The sequence below is a fragment of the Sciurus carolinensis genome, chromosome 11 (genome assembly GCF_902686445.1).
Source record: "Sciurus carolinensis chromosome 11, mSciCar1.2, whole genome shotgun sequence".
NCBI classification, from domain to species: domain Eukaryota; kingdom Metazoa; phylum Chordata; class Mammalia; order Rodentia; family Sciuridae; genus Sciurus; species Sciurus carolinensis.
In genome coordinates this window covers 50,747,567-50,766,915 of record NC_062223.1, presented here as the reverse complement: position 1 = coordinate 50,766,915, position 19,349 = coordinate 50,747,567, and the positions used below count along the sequence as shown (strand labels likewise).

At 34.1% G+C, this 19,349-nt stretch overlaps 1 protein-coding gene across 3 annotated transcripts in view; it reads left to right on the top strand.

Annotated features, from left to right (window-relative positions):
* Positions 1-19,349, top strand: part of Ano3 (anoctamin 3) — a 441,314-nt gene that overhangs the window by 256,099 nt on the left and 165,866 nt on the right. For all 3 annotated transcript variants that reach the window (XM_047517051.1, XM_047517052.1, XM_047517053.1), the window contains one exon: positions 9,696-9,814. In XM_047517051.1, the coding sequence (XP_047373007.1) occupies positions 9,696-9,814 (119 nt within the window). The remainder of the gene's footprint in view (positions 1-9,695; positions 9,815-19,349) is intronic.

Below are 19,349 nucleotides of genomic sequence, written 5' to 3'. Positions count from 1 at the left end.
GATGATACTAAAGATTATTAAATGCATTTATAGATTAAATTTTACATTTCTCATTGGAATGTGCATGATAATTCCATTGTTTTCCTATCAAAGTAGGTTTTATTTATTGATTTAAAAAATTTTTTTGTAGTTGTGAATGGACAGCATGCCTTTATTTATATGTGGTGCTGAGGATCAAACCCAGTGCCTCACACCTGCTAGGCAAGTGTTCTGCCACTGAGCTACAGCCCCAGCTCTCTACTTAGGTTTTACAATGGAAGATATGACCTTTGCTGGTAGCCCCAAATTACATATTTTTTGCAAATTTTGAAATATTAGAATTGTGAATTAAAGGAATAAGGTTATGTATTTATTTAATGCCTTGTTTGTTCAAGTCACTTCACATAGTTTATTCCTTATGAGAAGATTTTGTTATCCAGAATTTACAGATTATAAAACCATTCCTGACCCAGTGTCATCCAGGTAATAAGTGACAAAACCAAGGTTTTAACCAAAGTTTGTTGTAAGGAATTTTGTTTCTCTTTCTACTAAATTAGACTCTCTACTTCGACATATGAAATAATTTTCTTAAGCTTTGATAAATCCACTTTTTTATTGGGTTTCTGTCATCCTACCTTATCATTTTTCAAGTGAAAAGCAGCAATTTTTGTAATCACATTTATCCTATTAACACTTTATTCATCCTATTTTATTTTTTTATCCTTTTAACACTTGTTCCAGAAAGTAGTTTTGGTATTCAAAGTCATTGTTTCTTAATTTTTCAACTTCCTATATTTTAAGACACTCTCTATTCTGAGAAACATCATTAAATTAGTTAGGCTTTTAAGAAAAATGAGTTGCTGCTATGTTCATTAAATATATGGACTGTTTACCTCATCCTAATTTCAGAATTGCTAAAATGTATGGGATAGTCATTGAAAAAAGAAAATATGGTGCATATTTGTTATGCAACTTAGTGCTATTGCTTAAACAATGCTTTTTATTCTAAATTTAATTGATGATTTGGTTATAAATGAAAGAAATGCCTCATTTGCTCATATAAAAATTTAGTTATAACTACCTGAGGTAGTTATATGTGTTAAAGAGTAAAGCAGAAAAATAATGGTTCATGGTAAGCCAACAAATTTACTTAAGAATCAGATGTTGGGCACATGAGAAAGTGAGAAGTCAAGGTCACTCCTAGGATTTTAGCTGGCGTAACTAGAAAAATTGAATTGTTATTTATTAAAATGGTAATAGCTTCTGTTTTGTTATTCCCAGGTATAGAACATTATTTTGAGAATCAATTTTCTTAGTTTTGGATTATGGGCTGGGGATATGGCTCAGTTGGTAAAGTGCCTGCCTCACAAGCACAAGGCCCTGGGTTTAATCCCCAGCACTGCAAAAAAAAAAAAAAAAACCAAAAAATTTGGATTATGATTTTTGTATTATTCTTTAGTTGCATTGTTGAAACACACTGATAAATTTCGTCCCAAAACTTTTAATAAAATGCATATTGATAGAGGAGGCCAATGACTATATATCACTTCCCCAGCATCTTCTAGCAATTGATATCAATTTACTTAACACTTAATATACAATGAAAAATATGTACTGGCATAAAATAAGACCATTTTTATTTTAAATTCTTGGTCACAGAGGATATTAAACCTTATAATATTAATGTCTTTACTAAGTCTTCCTCACTTCTTTTTACGTGTCTGTTTATGATTTTTATTTTTTGGATCTTAATCTCCATCATGGTCAGTTTCAGGATTATAGAAGTTATATTTGTAATCCAGAATTTTTACTCTTTTCATTCAACAAGTATATTAACATTTTTATATAACCCAGTTACATTTTTTTTTTTTCATTTGTGAACATTCTGTTGCTTTAAAGTTTCCAAAATCATCATCTCTCCAAATTGCTGCTCGACAATCTATTTTCTACAAGTGGCAGTGTTACACAGTGGCTGGGAATAGAAGACTTAGATGGGCTCTCATTATGTCACAAGAAAAATGTGCAATTTCAGGTAATTACCTAAATTTTTAAATCAGTGAAAAGGAGCCTAGTGACACTAGGTTTGAAGAATTTAATAAAATAATACATGAAAAATGGCTCTCTTCCTGTTGCTCCTGTTGCTCAGGCCAGAAATATTGAGGTTATTGTTGATTTTTCTCTTTCATATGTCATCAAAAGAGTTCTATCTTTCATTCTTTCTTCTCATTCTCCTGTTTTTGCATTGGGGATTGAACCCAGGGTGGTTTACCACTGAGATGTGTAAGAACCCAGAAACCACTCCAGACATGGGAACTCACATAAGAGAGTTTATTAAGCAAACAGAGTGTCTCCCTGCAGGGTGAGAGAGAAAATGAGAGGAAAAAAGAGAGAGCGTGCACGCAAGAGAGAGAGTGAAATGGAGAGAGCATGAAAGCAAGGAGGAGAGAGAGAGAATGGCAGGGGAGGATATTCTTTTTTTTTTTGGGGTGCTGGGGATTGAACCCAGGGCCTTGTGCTTGCGAGGCAGGCACTCTACCAACTGAGCTATATCCCCAGCCTGGGATATTCTTAAGCAGTCGAATTCAGCGGGACCAGTAACGGAGAAGGATACTTGCAAGCTGACTGATGAACCAATAGCTAGCTAGGATGTGCACAGACTGACAAGAAGTTGGGAGGTGGGGAAATGACTGCAGCGTAAAGGGCGGGGGAGCAGCTTTATATTATATTATAAGCTACATCTCCAGTCCCTTTTATTTTCTATTTTGTAACAGGGTCTCAGTAAGTTTCTCAGTGTCTTGCTAAGGTGCTAAGACTGTCCTTGAACTTATGATCTTTCCTGTTTCCCTATATTGTTGGCATTACAGGCATGTGATACCATGCCTGACCTGTTAATTTTCTTTAGAAAAAGTCTTCACTAGGACAGTGATGCACACCTGTAATCCCAGTGACTTGGGAGGTTGAGGCAGAAAAATCACAAGTTCGAGGCCAGTCACAGCAACTTAGCAAGACTGTCTCAAAATCAAATATAAAAAGGACTGGAGATATATCTCAGTGGTATAGCACCCCCGGGTTCAATTCCAGGACCCAAATCATCATCATCATCATCATCTCATCATCATCCTCCTCTATCTGACTTTTAAAAAAATCCTCCCTACTACCCTGTGTCAAACCTCATCCTCTCTCCCCAAGTTTTTGCAGTTTCTTCTAATCTTCTACATTAGCCTCTTCAGCCCATTCTTTTCTCAGAAACCAGAATGATTTGTTAAATCTAAGGGAGATGATGACACTCTTCTGCTCAGATTCATCCAGTGGTACCCTGTTTAACTTGGAAACAAAACCAAAAACTTTTTAGGGCCTGCAGCCCCTCCAGACCTGCAGCACTCCCTCCATTAGCACTGTAGCATAAAATCATTTCTCTCCTTCCCTTGCCACTGGCTCTCCAGCCACACTACTCTGGTCTGTGGACAGAGAAGGACCTGATGACCCACCTGAGGGTCCTTCACTGGCAACACCCTTTACCTACAGCATTCAGCTAAGGACTCACTACCTCCTTGGCATCTTTGCTGCAATGTTAGTCACCTTGGGGAGGCCATCCTGACTACCTTGTTTAAAACAGCAAGGTTTTTCCCTACTCTCATATGTTTTCATTTCCTTCCTGCTCGCCTCTGTCTTCATTGACCATATCACTTTCTAATATGCAAGTGTGATGTTTGTTCTTTTTTAACTCCATTAATCTCAAGTTCATGAGGAAATTTCTTCGTTGTGTTTTCTATTGTATCCCAACTAGAAGAGTCCCTGGTGGAGAGCAGAACTCATCCTACATATTTAATGAATGAAGGGCATCTGCCAAAGAGTAATCATACTATCCACATAGAAATCCGCATACTTATAAGTATAAGAAGTGAAGTATAGAGTGTGAGAAAAAAACAAGTGTTTTGCAAGAAAATACAAATGATCGTAAGCCTTGTTTATATTCAGGAAAAGTGTTTGCAGAATCTCTGAAAGCAGAGGCTTCTGGTTTCTACACTGAGGAAACTTTTTATGAACAATGTAAAAGACAGCAGTTATGTGTACTTGACAATGGCAGTTTGCAATCTTGCACATACCAAAGAGAGAGTTGTTATTAGGTGGACATAAAAGAGAAGTTCTGTGTCATTTCAAGACAAATGACAAGAAGAAAAGCAACTATAACTACATATCAATGAAATAGAATTTTATTTTTACAATTTAAAAAAAATTTTTTTTGAATGATACATCAAAGCATAAGAATTATGCAAATTGATAATATACCACATAATGTTTATATTGTAGAAAGTTTAAATCAGAATACAATTTTATTTCCTTTAACATTTGTCACTTTTTTTGTGCTGTGAAGTTTTGAAATCCTTTCTTCTAGGTTACTAAAAAGCACAGTCCATTACTTTTATCTATAGTCACAAGTGCACACCAGGATCTTTTGCTCCTATCTGAGTACTTATTGACCAAGCTTTCTCTACCTCTGTCCCACTCTCCCCAGGCTCCGATAACCACCTCTCTACTCTCAACTTCAAGGAAATTTTGAATTGTGTCATTACAAATCAAAATTTTCCAAAGCAATAAGTATATTTTCCCTTTTTCCTCCTCCTCCTCCTCATCTTCTTCTTCTTTCTTCTCCTTCTTCTTTTGAATGTGCCTTCTAAGGACCAAGTCATGCTATACTCCGTAGACAATTAAAATTATGTGGTAGAGATAGATGCTAGACCCTGAAATAATTGTTTAATTTTAGAAAAATTTAAAGGAACCAAAAAAGTAGGAAAAAAAAAAAAAAAAAGAAAAGAAAGCAAGGAACAATGAAATAATTAACTAAAAGAAGAAGGGGGAAGCAAAAGGAAAACTATTGTGATGAGATTCAGAAGGGAACATGATGAGGTCTAGTTGGGACTGTGAGTGATGGGGAGCAGGAGAGGATCCGAGAAGACTTCGTGGATAGATGGTATTTGCTGATTCTTTCAAAACCAAATGACCCTTTCTCCAGCAAGGTGATGTAAGGATGTTTCTGTGCAGGAATATTTACAGAAATGAAAGACAACAAAAGGTAAAAACTCAAGCCAAAGTAAACAACAACAAAAAAACTGCCTAAAATTTTTTAATAGAATTGGGTTAAATGAGTGAATATTTCCTGTAAGTTTAATTTCTTGTGGCTCATGGGAAATTAAAGGTATTTATGAATGTAAATTGTCATATTGTTATGGGGTCCTGTTATCGACGCCTAGTGAGACCACCAGAGACTAGAGTAGGAAAAAAGTTTATTTAGGGGAGAGAGAGAAAAAAAACAGACTGACTCATCAGGACCACCACTTCCAGTGGAGCAGTCGTGGGGAGTGACTTCAGCAAGCTGGTTTTGTAAAGTGAAAACCACACACACACACACAAAAAATCTTGACAAGAAATGCAAACAGCAAGCTTCAGTTTATCTATTTCAGGCTGCATCTGGCTGGTTAGCAGGGCGGGCTAGGCTGGGGAGCTAGTCTATCCATATCTGAAATCAGCAGCTTCTGGGGCCTCCAGAGGGAAGGGTTACTTCACAGAAATGGTCACAATGACCTTAATTCATGGTCATTTGTATTGACCACAGTCAGCACAACTCAAAGATTTTATTCACACCCATTTTGGCTTGGTAAATCTTAACTAGATATATTTGTTTTATATCAGAGGGTCTCTACTCTACCTTTTTCTTTTTATAAGGGGATCTCTACTCTTTCACAATATTATCTTTATAAACATGAAAGTGGTAATTAAGTAATTTTAAAGGCTTAAAGGACCTTTGAAGGCCTTCTTGAAAAGTCTCTTACAAAGAAAAGGAAAGGGAATTACATAGGTAGGAAGTGACAAATTTAGGATAAGAAATGGCACCTTGGAACACACACGCTGGTGCACCTACCCAGTAGCAAATGCCATTTATCTATTGCTGTTTAACCACTCCAGGGTTTCTTGCTTGCTCTCTACTATCACAAGAAAGAAAAGGACAGGGTCAGGGAGGTGGGAAGGGAAAGGAAACACAACAGAAATACTGAGCACCTGTGCCTTACAAACTAGCATGTTGAGGATGGTAGGGTTTTGGTATCTTCTATAATAGATTAACCCTCAATTTTAGTTTCATTTTTGCTTATGTTTTAGTTCAAGAAAAATCTAGATATTACATTTTTAATTTTCATTTTGTTTGGTTTTCAAATAACTTTACTGAGACATAATTTACTTACCAACCAATTCACCAATTTAAAATATACAGTTTAATACCTTTTTTTAAATATCATAGTTGTGCAACCATCATCAAAATCAATTATAACACATTTCCATTACTTCAATAGGAAACAGATTTATACTCCTTAGGTGTAATCTGTTAAAGCCCCTAGAAACCAAATTTTAGGTCACCACTAATTTAATTTTTGTATCTATAAGACAGTGTTCTGTGGGATCAATTCTTACATGTTGTCTTCTTTTGAAGAGACCAATCCTAAATGGAAATGTTCCACAAAAGTCACATGAGAATCAATTTTAGAAAATAGAGTTTATAACTAGGGATTAGGAATCATAACCTTCATGTTTAATGTTGAAGAGATCATCATAAAAGCACACCTATATGTACATTGCTAATGTCTATTTCCCACTATGGGTTTTGGAATAATTCTGTGATCCTGCTCTACAATGTGGAGATCTGTCCTCGGGTCCTATTCCAGGTTCACATGGCCACTGTCAGAAGCAGCTATAGAACTAAAATGGCTAGCTTACTTCTTCACACCCAGCAACAGAGAGTGTTTCTGACTTCTGTTAAGTATAAACCCTCTTCTAATGGCTCATCTGACTGAGTTGGACCTTCCCAGGACCGTCCCTCCTTCACTAACTCAAAACCAGCTGATATGAGACTTTAATTACATTGAGAAATATGAGTCGCTGGGGATTTGCCGTTTATTGGGAAGACACTATGAAACAGAGGAAGCTAATACTTATTGATCATTACTATGTGCATAACTAGGCATTTTCATGTTATTACTTTTAATTTTCAAAATAGCTCTACCAGCAGGATGATAAAACACTGTTTAACTGAAAATAAAACTATGGATCAATAAAGTTAAGGTCATATACCTAGCATATTGACCTAAGATTGAAACCAAGTATGCATGACTTCAATGCCTGATCCAGATCTTTCAACCTTACCATGCTATCTCCAAAGAGGGAGATAAGGGCTCACCCAAGAAAAGGCACATAGCCCCTGAAGACATAGCTCTCCTACTTTTTAATTTTGTCAAATCTAGTACATCTGAATTTTGAAGATGCCTTTCTTCAGCTGTGCATTGAAATAAACTAGAAATTATGAGTTTGCTACAGCTTTCAAGAAACAATAAGTAGAGACATAGCCATTGTAGAGCACAGCTCTGGTCCAGCAGCCTTGCTCCTTCCACTGAGATTTCTTATAAGAAGGCTATTACCTGATTATGTGATCAATCTTCTGAAAAAGCAGACTTAGCATACCCTGCCTCAGAATGGAGGGGAATCTTGTGTCTGCTGAGTGCATTTAAATTGTGTGTGTATGTGTGTGTGTGTGTGTGTGTGTGTTTTGTTTTGCATGTTATACATAAGCATATTAGTGAGGTTCATTGTGACATGTGCATATATGCATATAGCATGGTTTGCTCCTGTTTATTTCCCTCCCCTTCTCTCTTTCCATTTCCCTTCCTCTGCTCTTCCGATTTGCCTTCTACTTATTTACATGCATATTTTTTTTCCATTAGTACATTGTAACTATACATAAAGGCAGGATTCATTGTGGTATATTCATTCATACCTAGTGTGGTTGACTTTGTTCCTTAGTTCTTGGAAATTCTTGAAAGTCAAAGTATGAATAAATTGGTGGCCAACTGAATGATGACAGCAGCATTTACATGACTCAACTTTAGAAAACATGGTGCTGCTCTTTTTCCTTTCTGTTCTTTATGGCAAATGTTGCATTCTTTATTTTCTCCATATTGACCGTTGTTCCATCTCACAGGTGACTCACTGCTTCACCTCTTCGAATCTAAGCTCACATGTTATTACTAGTCTCTTTATTAAAATAGCATCCTCCCACTGCCTGTAACACTTTCATCCTTTCTCCTTACTGTGATTTTCTCCAATGCATGGACCACAAAGCATATTTAATATTTTACTTAATTAAAAAAAATGTTCTCTCTTACTTGAATGTTCTATTAAGGCAGGGTCGTATTTGCTACTATGTCTCCAACTCTTTAAAGAATGTTTTGGTATTGGTATTTAAAATATAATTTTTGAACAAATGAATTATTGTTTACCTAAATCTAGGAGAAACATTATACTATGTTGACAAACATCAGCTTTGGAGTCTTATGCAGATGTGTTTCAGATATAGATACACATTTACTAGTTTAATGACTTTGTATGTTATTTACTTTTCATGTGCCTCAGTTTACTTATTAAATGTAGGTTAAAGTTATACACACTTCATAGAACTGTTCACAGGAAATAATGCATGCAAAGTCTCTCCTTCTTAGTATGTACTCAGCAATGTTAATTATCAATGTTAAGTATTATTAATAGGTCTAGGTGTAATCACTAATTACTTAGAACATTTTAACGTAACTGATCATTCATTGCATCCAAAGATAAGGTATGATGTATACAATCTTAGTTATACCACTGCTTATGTCATACTATTAGCTTCACATTATTAAAAAAAGAAATTAAGTTTTTCTTCCCTGTAATAATTCAATTGATTGAACTTTTGATCTCCTTTCTTTTTCTTTGAAACATTGAGGATCACACCCAGGGCCTCATGCATGCCAGGCTAATGCTCTTCCATTAAGCCACATCCCCAGCCTCAACTGACTGAACTGTTGAGAAAAATGTATATACTTATTCATGTCAAAATTAATATTTGATAGGTATCAACAGATTCAATGATATAACTCTATTGAAACCATTTTGATATATTTGAAATGGCTAAATATATAATCTATCTGTTTTTAAATTTAAAGTAATAATTGTATCACAAAGAATAGGAATTTTGTGAAGTATAGTAGTTCTTGGTCATAATCACAGTTCCCATGAAGATTTCCTATTCTGATTTCCTACTATATATGCTTTCATATTGAATATACATTATTGATCACTCATATACATTTTTATTTTGCAATTGATATTATAATATTTTATACTTTTTTATTCCAGTATTAACTATAATTTTTCAATGTCTCCTCTCCTTTTTTGGCAGTCATAGATTCAATTTTCTATTTTCTCTTTTTAAAATAATATAACTTCCATGGCTTTCTTCTATGAACTTTCTTTACCCTTTAGCAAAATTCACATTCATAAAACTTCCCAAATTTTTAATGCAGTTTTACTTAAGCTAAATAAATGCTTAAGAGTCTATTCACTTCTTACCAATATCTCTTATCCTTGACTTCAATATAGATCACAGGTCTAGGTTCTAATTTTTTTTTCAAAAAGCCTAAGTACATTAAATAGCACAGTTACAGAGTCATTGTGGAAACATTAATAAAATAACAGGCAGGCTTCTATATGATTTTTTTTGTAAATGTCAGGATGGATAATGTGAAAATTATGACTAGCAAAAGCTTGGGAAAACAGGAAGAGAGTAGTATATGCAATGAGAAAAAGGAGAAGAAAGATAAACATAGATGTAACTTTTTGTTTCTCTTTTTCAGCCCTAGGAAAAGATAAGGATTATATGGATGAATCAGAGCATGCTAACTATGATCGATCTCGTCTCATTAATGACTTTGTTATCAAAGACAAACCTGAATCCAAAGCAAAATTATCTAAGGTAATCCAAACTAAACTATCAATACATAATTTTATACTGCCTTTTAAAAATCCTTGATTATTAGTCTACATGGTTGGTTTTCTGTTGAAGAACACAAAGGATCACAAATGTTAATATATATCTTTATTAAGGACTCAAAGATGAATATTTATTTACAGATACCATATTCTATTTCTATTATCAAATAATTTTAATTTTATTTTATCAAAGTCTGCCACTTTCTTTTAAAAACTTAGTCTTTTAATATTTGATTTACATGTAAAACTAGCACATAGTTATGGGATACAATGTGGTGTTTCAATACATGTATAAATTAAAATGATCAAATCAGGAATATTAGAGTGTCACTTTAAACATTTATCATTTCTTTGTAAAGAGAACATTCAAAATCCTCTCTTAGTTATTTTGAAATATGTAACACTTTATTGTTAAGTCTGGTCACCAGACTGTGCAATATAGTCCTCCTATAAAAACTGTAACACTGTATCTACCAAATAGATTTTTTAAAACATTTGATCTGAAACATAAAATTGTTCAATAGCATTCATTTTTGAGATTTTCCCTTCATTTTTTATATTTTTTGAAAATCAGTGTGGTTTAATAAATTCATAAATTTTAGTATCAAATGGACCAAGATTTTGAATTTCATTTTCACTAATAACTAGTTACAATAACTTGATCATATTAATTGTTCTCAGTGAGCCTTTTTTTCTCATCTATAAAAACTGAATCATTTCTGCTTGACAAAATTATTGGAAGACAAAAATGAGATAACTGTGCAAGTGTCTAGGGGATATTAAAGCTCTTGATAGGTCAGATTTTTATAACTATTTGGGGATTGATAATACATCATTGATATTATAGTTCATCAACAAATACAATATTGAAGGAGAGTTCAGTTTTTACCATGTCTCAAATAAAATGCTTTTATGGACACTTCAAAGAATTTAAGTATGACCATCCAGCACCAAATGCCAAATTGATGCTGCTTGTTTTTATCATAACTTCATTAGATTCATATTCCCCTTTGATGCCTTCTGAGACAAATCCCAGCTCAGGCTAAGCTCATTTAAAAGAATTTCTATTGAACAAAGTAAGGATACTTCTTTAAAAAAGGAAATTTCAGTATTAGGTTTAGCCCCAGGATTGAATTATATTTCAGTGGTCAGTTTTCTCCAAGAAGGTTGATTTTATTTTGCTTAGATTATTTTGGAGGTTCTTTATTAGTTATTACTGAAAGAATTTGTAAAGAAATATAACAAGGTTTAAATATCACTCCAGAATCATGAGTGGGACCAAACATTAAAAAATTCAGGGATAATTGTTTTCTTTTTCTTTTTTTTTTTTTTATTGTAGACAAATGGGATACATGTTGTTTCTCTGTTTGTACATGGCGTAAAGGCATACCATTTGTGTAATCATAAATTTACATAGGGTAATGTTGTTTGATTCATTCTGTTATTTTTTTTCCTTCCCCCCACCCCTCCCACCCCTCTTTTCCCTCTATACAGTCCTTCCTTCCTCCATTCTTGCCCCCCTCCCTAACCCTAACTCTAATCCTAACACTAACCCCTCCCACCCCCCATTATGTGTCATCATCCACTTATTAGCGATATCATTCTTCCTTTGGTTTTTTGAGATTGGCTTATCTCACTTAGCATGATATTCTCCAGTTTCATCCATTTGCCTGCAAATGCCATAATTTTATCATTCTTTATGGCTGAGTAATATTCCATTGTATATATATACCACAGTTTCTTTATCCATTCATCAATTGTTTATACCAAGTTTCTTCATTCCTATTTGTTTGGATTTTGTTAAATAGGGTTACAGTTCTATTCCAGTGATTCTCAGATTTTCTTTGCAAATCAGGGTTTTATCTCCCTGCCTTAACTTCATGCGCTCACTGTGTCTGGTCAACATCAAGGTTGTCTGGAGTGTCTCTATAATCTGTAAAGAACTATTTCAATTGAACCAAGAGAAAGAATTATAAGAGAAATTGAGATCTTGTCCTTTAGGGTGCTTATAGCATCATCAAAAAATAAGGCTTTAAGTAATTAGAAGATGAACTAAGATTAAATATATTCTCTTATTTACCTCCCAGAATTTAACACATTGCCAGCAATGATATCCATCATTTCATTTCTAATCACAGTAACCATTATCCAAGTCTCCATTGACTGGATGTGAACTTTAGAATACTGAAGTTAAAAATAATCAGTTAAACCTGCACACATAGTTTGGTTTTGATATTAAACTATGAGAATATTTTAAGAGGTCACAATAGTTCACTAGTTCAGTAGACATCCTACTGAATTTGCTTGATTATCTCCCCATCAACTATTATAATTCTGCTCAAACTGGAAAAGCATCCAAATCACCCAAGAGATTCACACTTCCAGCTTCTATCAAATTATGTCCACTTTTATGATCATTTCATAGGTTAGAGTGCAGCACAATTTCCATTTGAAAAAAGGGTTGTACTGTAATAGCAAAAAAAAATTGTTTGAAAGTCATTTAGCTAGAACTTGCAAAGCTTATCTACAAGTAAAGAGCAAAATAATCTGCTTAGAAAATGCTTTGTGTACATTTGTCACAGGAAGTCTCAAAAACAAAAAAGCAATGACTTCAATTTTCATTGTTTGAACTACTAGCTGGATACCCTATACTTTAAAAATTTGTTGACCTTCTTTTCTTTGCAACCCACCATGAAATTATGAGTATATGTGTGCATATATTGGGAATACACCTTTAAAGTTGGATACCATGAAATTGATGATCTTCATTAATTTGTGACTTGTGAATAGCTACTTTAACAGTGTTCAAACTAACATATATATATTTATATTCATATTTGTGAGAGATTTATATATATATGAGATACACACACACACACACACACACACACACACACATACACACACACCCACACCCACATAATATTTTGTGGTGCTGGGCTCAAACTTAGGGCCTTACACATGATAGGCAAGCATTCTTCTACTGAGCTATATTCCCAGCCCTAATTTTTTGTATATATTAAATTGCACACCTAAAGACCAGTGCTTCACAGCATCATCCACTTGTGATAATTGTACTGGTTGTAATCTTCCTTGTGAATGTTATGCAACATAGCTGATATTTTACATTTTCAGTGAAGTTATGCAGATGCAAAGGGACCATTTTAGATAGGACAAAGCAAGTTCATAAAGAGTCCACAGGAAGGGAACACAAACTCAAAAGGGGAAAATAATGCATAGTGTAAATGACACAGGAAAATAACAAGAATTGAATTACAGAAAACAAATAGGGCTTTCTAACAAAGTTTTTCTTCAGCTACAAATTAGGATCATAGAAAATAACTGTAGATCCTTCTAGGTGGTGTATTACTTTCAGTTTATGAGGAAGCTTAGTTGAAATTGTCAAATGTAAAATCAAACCAAGAAATTCAGACATACGTCTGACTAGTTTGCTAGGTATCGGGGTGTAGATAGACTCCACATGTGTTTGAAAATTTGTTTTGTCAATCATTGTGCAAACATTTCCTGATTTTTTAGTCAGAGTGGTGAATTTTTATTTTCATCATGTATCCACTACTTATGATAATTTAATATGCTCAGTACATTTATAAGCAACTGTGGCTTATGTTAGGCTTAATCATCAGAATAACAAATTGTATCTCTGGAACATTTGCTTGTGTGTGTGTGTGTGTGTGTGTGTGTGTGTGCATATGCACTTTGAACCCAGGTCCTCACACTTGCTAGGCAAGCACTCCACCATTGACCTATATCCACAGCCCTAACATTTGTTTTTAAATCATGAACTTTTAGTATGTGTTATTTTTACTGAAACTCTCATGTTGTAGAGATTAAAGCCATCCATAATATTAGTATTTAATTTGATGATGTGAAATTGATAAAGCAGTAGTATTTATTAGAAAGCTAATATGTGCAAAACTTGGCACTCCAGGACAGAGGAAGATGGCAAACACTGAGGTCCAAGTATTGGGATGCAGTTCAAGAGAAACATATCTATATCTGGATAAATCCAAGAAGCTCTCAAAATGGAGATGGCACTACACAAGGTCTAAGTCTGTATTCAGTTAGCCTTGGGGTTACTTTATGTCCTACAGTTAGGGAAATCTTTAGAAATCAATTGTTCCAATAGTTCAAATAGAATTTATCTTCAGTACAGTCATTCCTAAGTATCTTGAGGGTGACTGGTTGCAGGATTCCTGTGGATATAAAAATCTACACATGCTCAATTCCCTTTCATGAAATGGTGCAGTTTGCATATACTATCTGCCCATCCCTGTATACTTTAAATCTAATCATCTCTATCTTACTTATGGCACCTAATACAATGTAAATGTTATGCAAATAGTAGTTATGCAGTAATTATGAGAAGAAAATAAAATCTTAACATGTTGGTACAGATGCAATTTTCTTTTTCTGAATATTTTCAGTATGTGGTTAGCTTAATTCATGTGTGTGGAACCCACAGATATAGAGAGCTGACTATATTCACTTCTGCTATAATCTTGTCAATTAAAACAGCTATATAAGCCCAAGTTTAGTCATTCATTTTGTAGTTTAAGTTGTCACTATCTCACAATTTCTGGAAAAGTATATATTATCAACTTCAGAACACCATAAGCCCTATACAATATTTGGAAGGAAAAAACCATTTAGGAAAGTGAAATTGTTAGCAGTGTCCACATGAAAGGTGATTGTAGAAAATTATAGAGGTCATCTCCTTCTTACCTTCTGCAACATATGGCTAGTTCTGCCAGTCTTACAGAAAATTATTCCCATTACTCTCCTATTACCTGTTGAGTAAAATATGAATACCATCTGCCAATGCCACTTGACACAGTCAAATTGAATAGCCTTGTAATCTAATTTTAATGAACTGCTGAAATATTCATGTCAAGATTTTCCTGGTCTATTGCCTCTTTGCTGTCTGATTTGATACTCGACATCCTTTCAAAGAAGTCACTGTAATTTGGAAAATAGATTTGTATCCCCAGACTCATTATTAATAGCATCTATACTTAATTTTGGCATCCAAACTGATAGTAGTAAGAGTAAATGATTCATTAACATCTATGACAGAAGCCATGGACTCTACTTTTTCTAACCTAGAATAACTCTAGGTGTTCTACAAAACAATAAAGCAAAATCAGTCCATCCTCTACCTCCATAAAAACTCTAGCAACTGCCCGCAGCTGTGTCTAGAACTGAACTATGCCACGAGTCCAGAAGATTTAAGACATGGACAATGTCAAAAGTCTCAGTCCACAAGTCAGCCAGCTCCATTCCTTTGGGCCTGAGGTGAGGCAGAATATCATGGCAGAACGATATGGTGGAGTAAAGATACTCAGATAATGGCAGCCAGGGAGCAGAAAGGGAGAGAGGAGAGGAAGGGGCTGTGGAGAAGATAAATCCTTCCAGACAAGACCTGAGAGACCTATTTACTGCAACTTGTTCCCACCTCCTAGTAGTCTACCCCCTACTAAAGTATATTCAGTATTTTCAGGAGTATATCCAATCTACTGTAACTAATCCTGTTGGGGTCAGAAACCTAATGATTCAATCATTGTTTAAAAGCCCTACCTCTGAATCTTGTTGCATTGGGGGCCATACTTTCAACACATGAAATTTTGGGCAAGATTCTAGATCTAAAACATAACATTGAGAGTTGGATTTGGGGGATTAGAAGGACTATATAATGGGATGAATGTGCCTATTTAGGAAATTTTATTTTAAAAGTAATACAAGGAAACAATACAAGATGGCAATGATGTTTTTCTCTCTTGTAATTATTGTCATGGTAATTAGACACATAGGAAGATCTCCAAATAATTAATTTATTGGTTTTCCCCATGAGTGTGTAAGAGTTCTTCATGAGAGGTTTATATTATGTTTCCTGGAGAATTTTGGCTCTAAAATGAGAACTAGAATAGCTTGCCTGCAGAAAGTTTACTTACATTTGTGGGATGTGAAAGCAATTTATTGTGTGGGCATGCCAGTTAATGCAAAGAAATGTTCTATTTGGATCCTTACATTTGACCAATTATAAGTTCACAACAAGCCAGTTCTTGCATTGCTTATACATGAAGATAGCTAGAGAAATCAAATTAGAAACTACTTGAGCATATTAAAAGTCAAATATACATCAATAAGTAGATCTCCCATCTTCACACCCTCCAGGTTGTATGTATAGCAGAAAAAGCACTGGATTGGGAGTTTTAACATTAATGTTGATAACATTAAATAATTGTGACACCTAACATTGATTAAGGACCTTTCAGGGATTTTATGGATGACTTCTATATCTTAACAACTCCTCTAAAAAGTGAAGTTTATTTTACTCCCATCTCGTAGGTGAGCACATTGAGGTTCAGATTAATAACTTTCTATTATCATTCAGCTGGTAGATAGTAGGCAGAATTGTACAGAGGATAGTAGGCAGGATTGTCAGTGTAGCACATTATCAAACACTATGGTACACTGGTAATGGAGGTGTGTGCAAGGGACTGTAGAAAACACCAGACTAGTACATTGACTATTTAGGAAGCATATTCACATGACTAGGAAATGATCGTGTACAATACCAAACAACAAATCTTGCATGTTCCTTGATATTTTATGCTTAAGAAAAAATATGATAAAATTGAGGTCCTATGTTTAGATTCCAACAAATTGCATACCTATCCCTTTCATGTCCTCTTTCTGCATTCACTTTATCATACACACTTCAAATTCCACCAAATGACTCCATCAAAATATGAATATTTTGAGAAATGTCATACTATTCTTGCTGGAGAAATAAAAGTCATCAAAATAAACACTGCTGAGTTTAGGATAATGTTTGATAATAGTAGATTTTCAAATTATCATTAATTGTATTCTGTGGTAGTTGACCTCTTGCAGGATGCAAACCTGAATTCCAGATGAATGCCCCAGTCTTGGAAACCTATTAATTTGACTAATCCCTTCATACCACAGGCACTTTAAACCCAGGGGTTCCATTTATCTACCGTGTGTTTCATGAACGTTTCAACTTACTGCATGAAATTTCCTATCATGATTTCTGGAAAATCAATTTGTAAGCATGCTGATTAATTCAAGATCATATCAATTGAGAGGTTGCTTCTTAGGTTCAGTGTCTTTAAGGTCCCAATTACAAGCTGCCCTGTGGAGGCTTCTTGACAGCAAGAAATGTAATCCTTTGTTGTATCTCATCATGTAATGTTAACTACAGGGGAGGCAAAATGTTCAGCTTTATTTGTGTATTTAGTTTTAGAGAGCAGCTAATTCTGTTGCTCTCAGATGATGATCACTTCAGCCCAGAGGTAATATAATACAGTGTCAAATTTTAAAAATGCAAGATTTTTCAGAAACTACAAAGGTTTCTATTGTACTTTTCTCCAGGGATCAAGAAAATGAGGTAGTTTCTTTTTATTTTTTTAAATTATCTTTATTTTATTTTTTTACTTATTTTTTTGTGGTGCTGAGGATCAAACCTAGGGCCTCACACATGCTAGGCGGGCGCTCTACCACTGAGCTACAACCCCAGCCCGGTAGTTTCTTTTATAAACTAGGAGAACCAAAGAAAAGAAAACAAGAATGGTGAAACTCACTCAGTTAGCTATCAGGAAAGTATTACTTGATTTGCCAATAATAAAGTTAGTTATGGTTGCCAGATCCCTATTATTCCAACTGAAACATACCTCCCACCTTTTGTGTTAATCTGCCCTGCTCGTTCAAATAGACACATGTGATAGAGTATTAAAAATTGACAGTAAAATCATCAGAATGTCACTGACATTATATGACTAAATGTCACTTACATGAATCATACATAGGCACTATTAACTGGTGACATATGAAAGCAGTCCCTAACCTACCCCAAAACTATCCCTAAAAATAAAAAGCAATACAGAAATTCTTATAAAGACATGAATTGTCTTTTTCTTTTTAAGTCATTATTCAGTCTGAGGCATTTAAAGAGTTGTCTAAAAACCCTCCAGTCAAATGCTTTGTGCAGCTTTCAATATGTAAGACTCTAGCTAATGGAAAAGGCAGGCGGTGGAAGGGAGAACTTTCAGTTGTCATGCTGAAGAGTGCTTTAAAGAAGATTGTCATTTGAGACTCTCTTGTCAGCAATGAAGGATTCCAAATGCCGCTGAACCCAGAATTCTGACTGTGGTACGTTTAAAAGTGCATCAATCTAGGAATACTATGTTACTTTTCATTTTACTAAAACATGTATAGAGAAGCCAATGACTAATTGATATGATACTGATTTCAGAATTGTGCATGGATATAATATTTCAAAATACTAGATAAATATTTTTAAATATAAGAAATAGTATGATCTAAATGTGTTTAACTATCAGTGTTTATCTTGCATGTGAAACAATTGCCACCTCTCTAAAGTTTTGACTTTTTAAATGTATTTGATTATTGATTTCATTGAAATAGTTACAAATTATACTCTAAAATAGTTCTTGATTCAAAATTATATAAAATACAACTAATAGCAAAAATAAATATTTTATATATGTTCCTAAGAAATTATTTTATATAACAAATTTGATTAAATAGCATCTGCCAAAGTATAAGGTAATAGACAAAATGAATTTAAAGAAGTATATCTCAGGATTAAATGGTAAATGACACAGGTTTGAATTTCACTGGTCTGTAAGCTAGGGAAGAAAATGTTTTCAACCTGCTGTTTTTATTTTCTCATGATTTTAAAGGCAATTAAAAAACACAATTTTTGTCCCAGTCTTTATTTTCATGTATTTGTTTTAAAATGTTAAATGCTTTCATTTGGATATCAGAATTTCAGTTTCTCCATTTACATTCAAGGTTAGCTCTTTTAAAAGGGATAATCATTGATATGGAAATAAGTGTTCTTTCCTTGAAGAAAAATAAGTACCTAAAAGCTTCCTTATATAGCATTTAACATGTAAAAGTCAGTAAGCAGAAAAAGTATACTCAAATGTATTCTCTGTAAATTACTTGTAAGGAGGAAACATTTAAAATTCACCTATTAAAAATGCAAAAGTGTTTATTTCATTAAGAGCCCTGCAGAAAACCATAGTCTCTACTGTGTCATAGACTAAAAAATGCTTGGCTTTGGGTCTTCATTTTATAACCCAGAGAATCTATGATTTTGAATGAATAAAAATGGATGGGGAAAGAATAATATACTCTAAGAAATAGCACTTAGCATAATACCTATTACGTTATGAAAATTCAGTCAGTATTTTGCTCCTCTTATCTTTGGTTCCCCTTTTACATTTCATACTGAGTATTTAGACTTGCTTCATAATTTTTATTGTTTCCATGTATACATGTCTTATTACATGGAGTTCAGAGTCATGTTCTATCCAGACAGATAACTCAGGTGTTTGGGATCTAATTTAAAGTCTTAACCTTCAGTGATTTATTTTCTCTCTCGCTCTCTTTTTTTTGGTATCACATATTTTGTTGCTCAGTGAATCAGCTGTATTTCATAGGATACA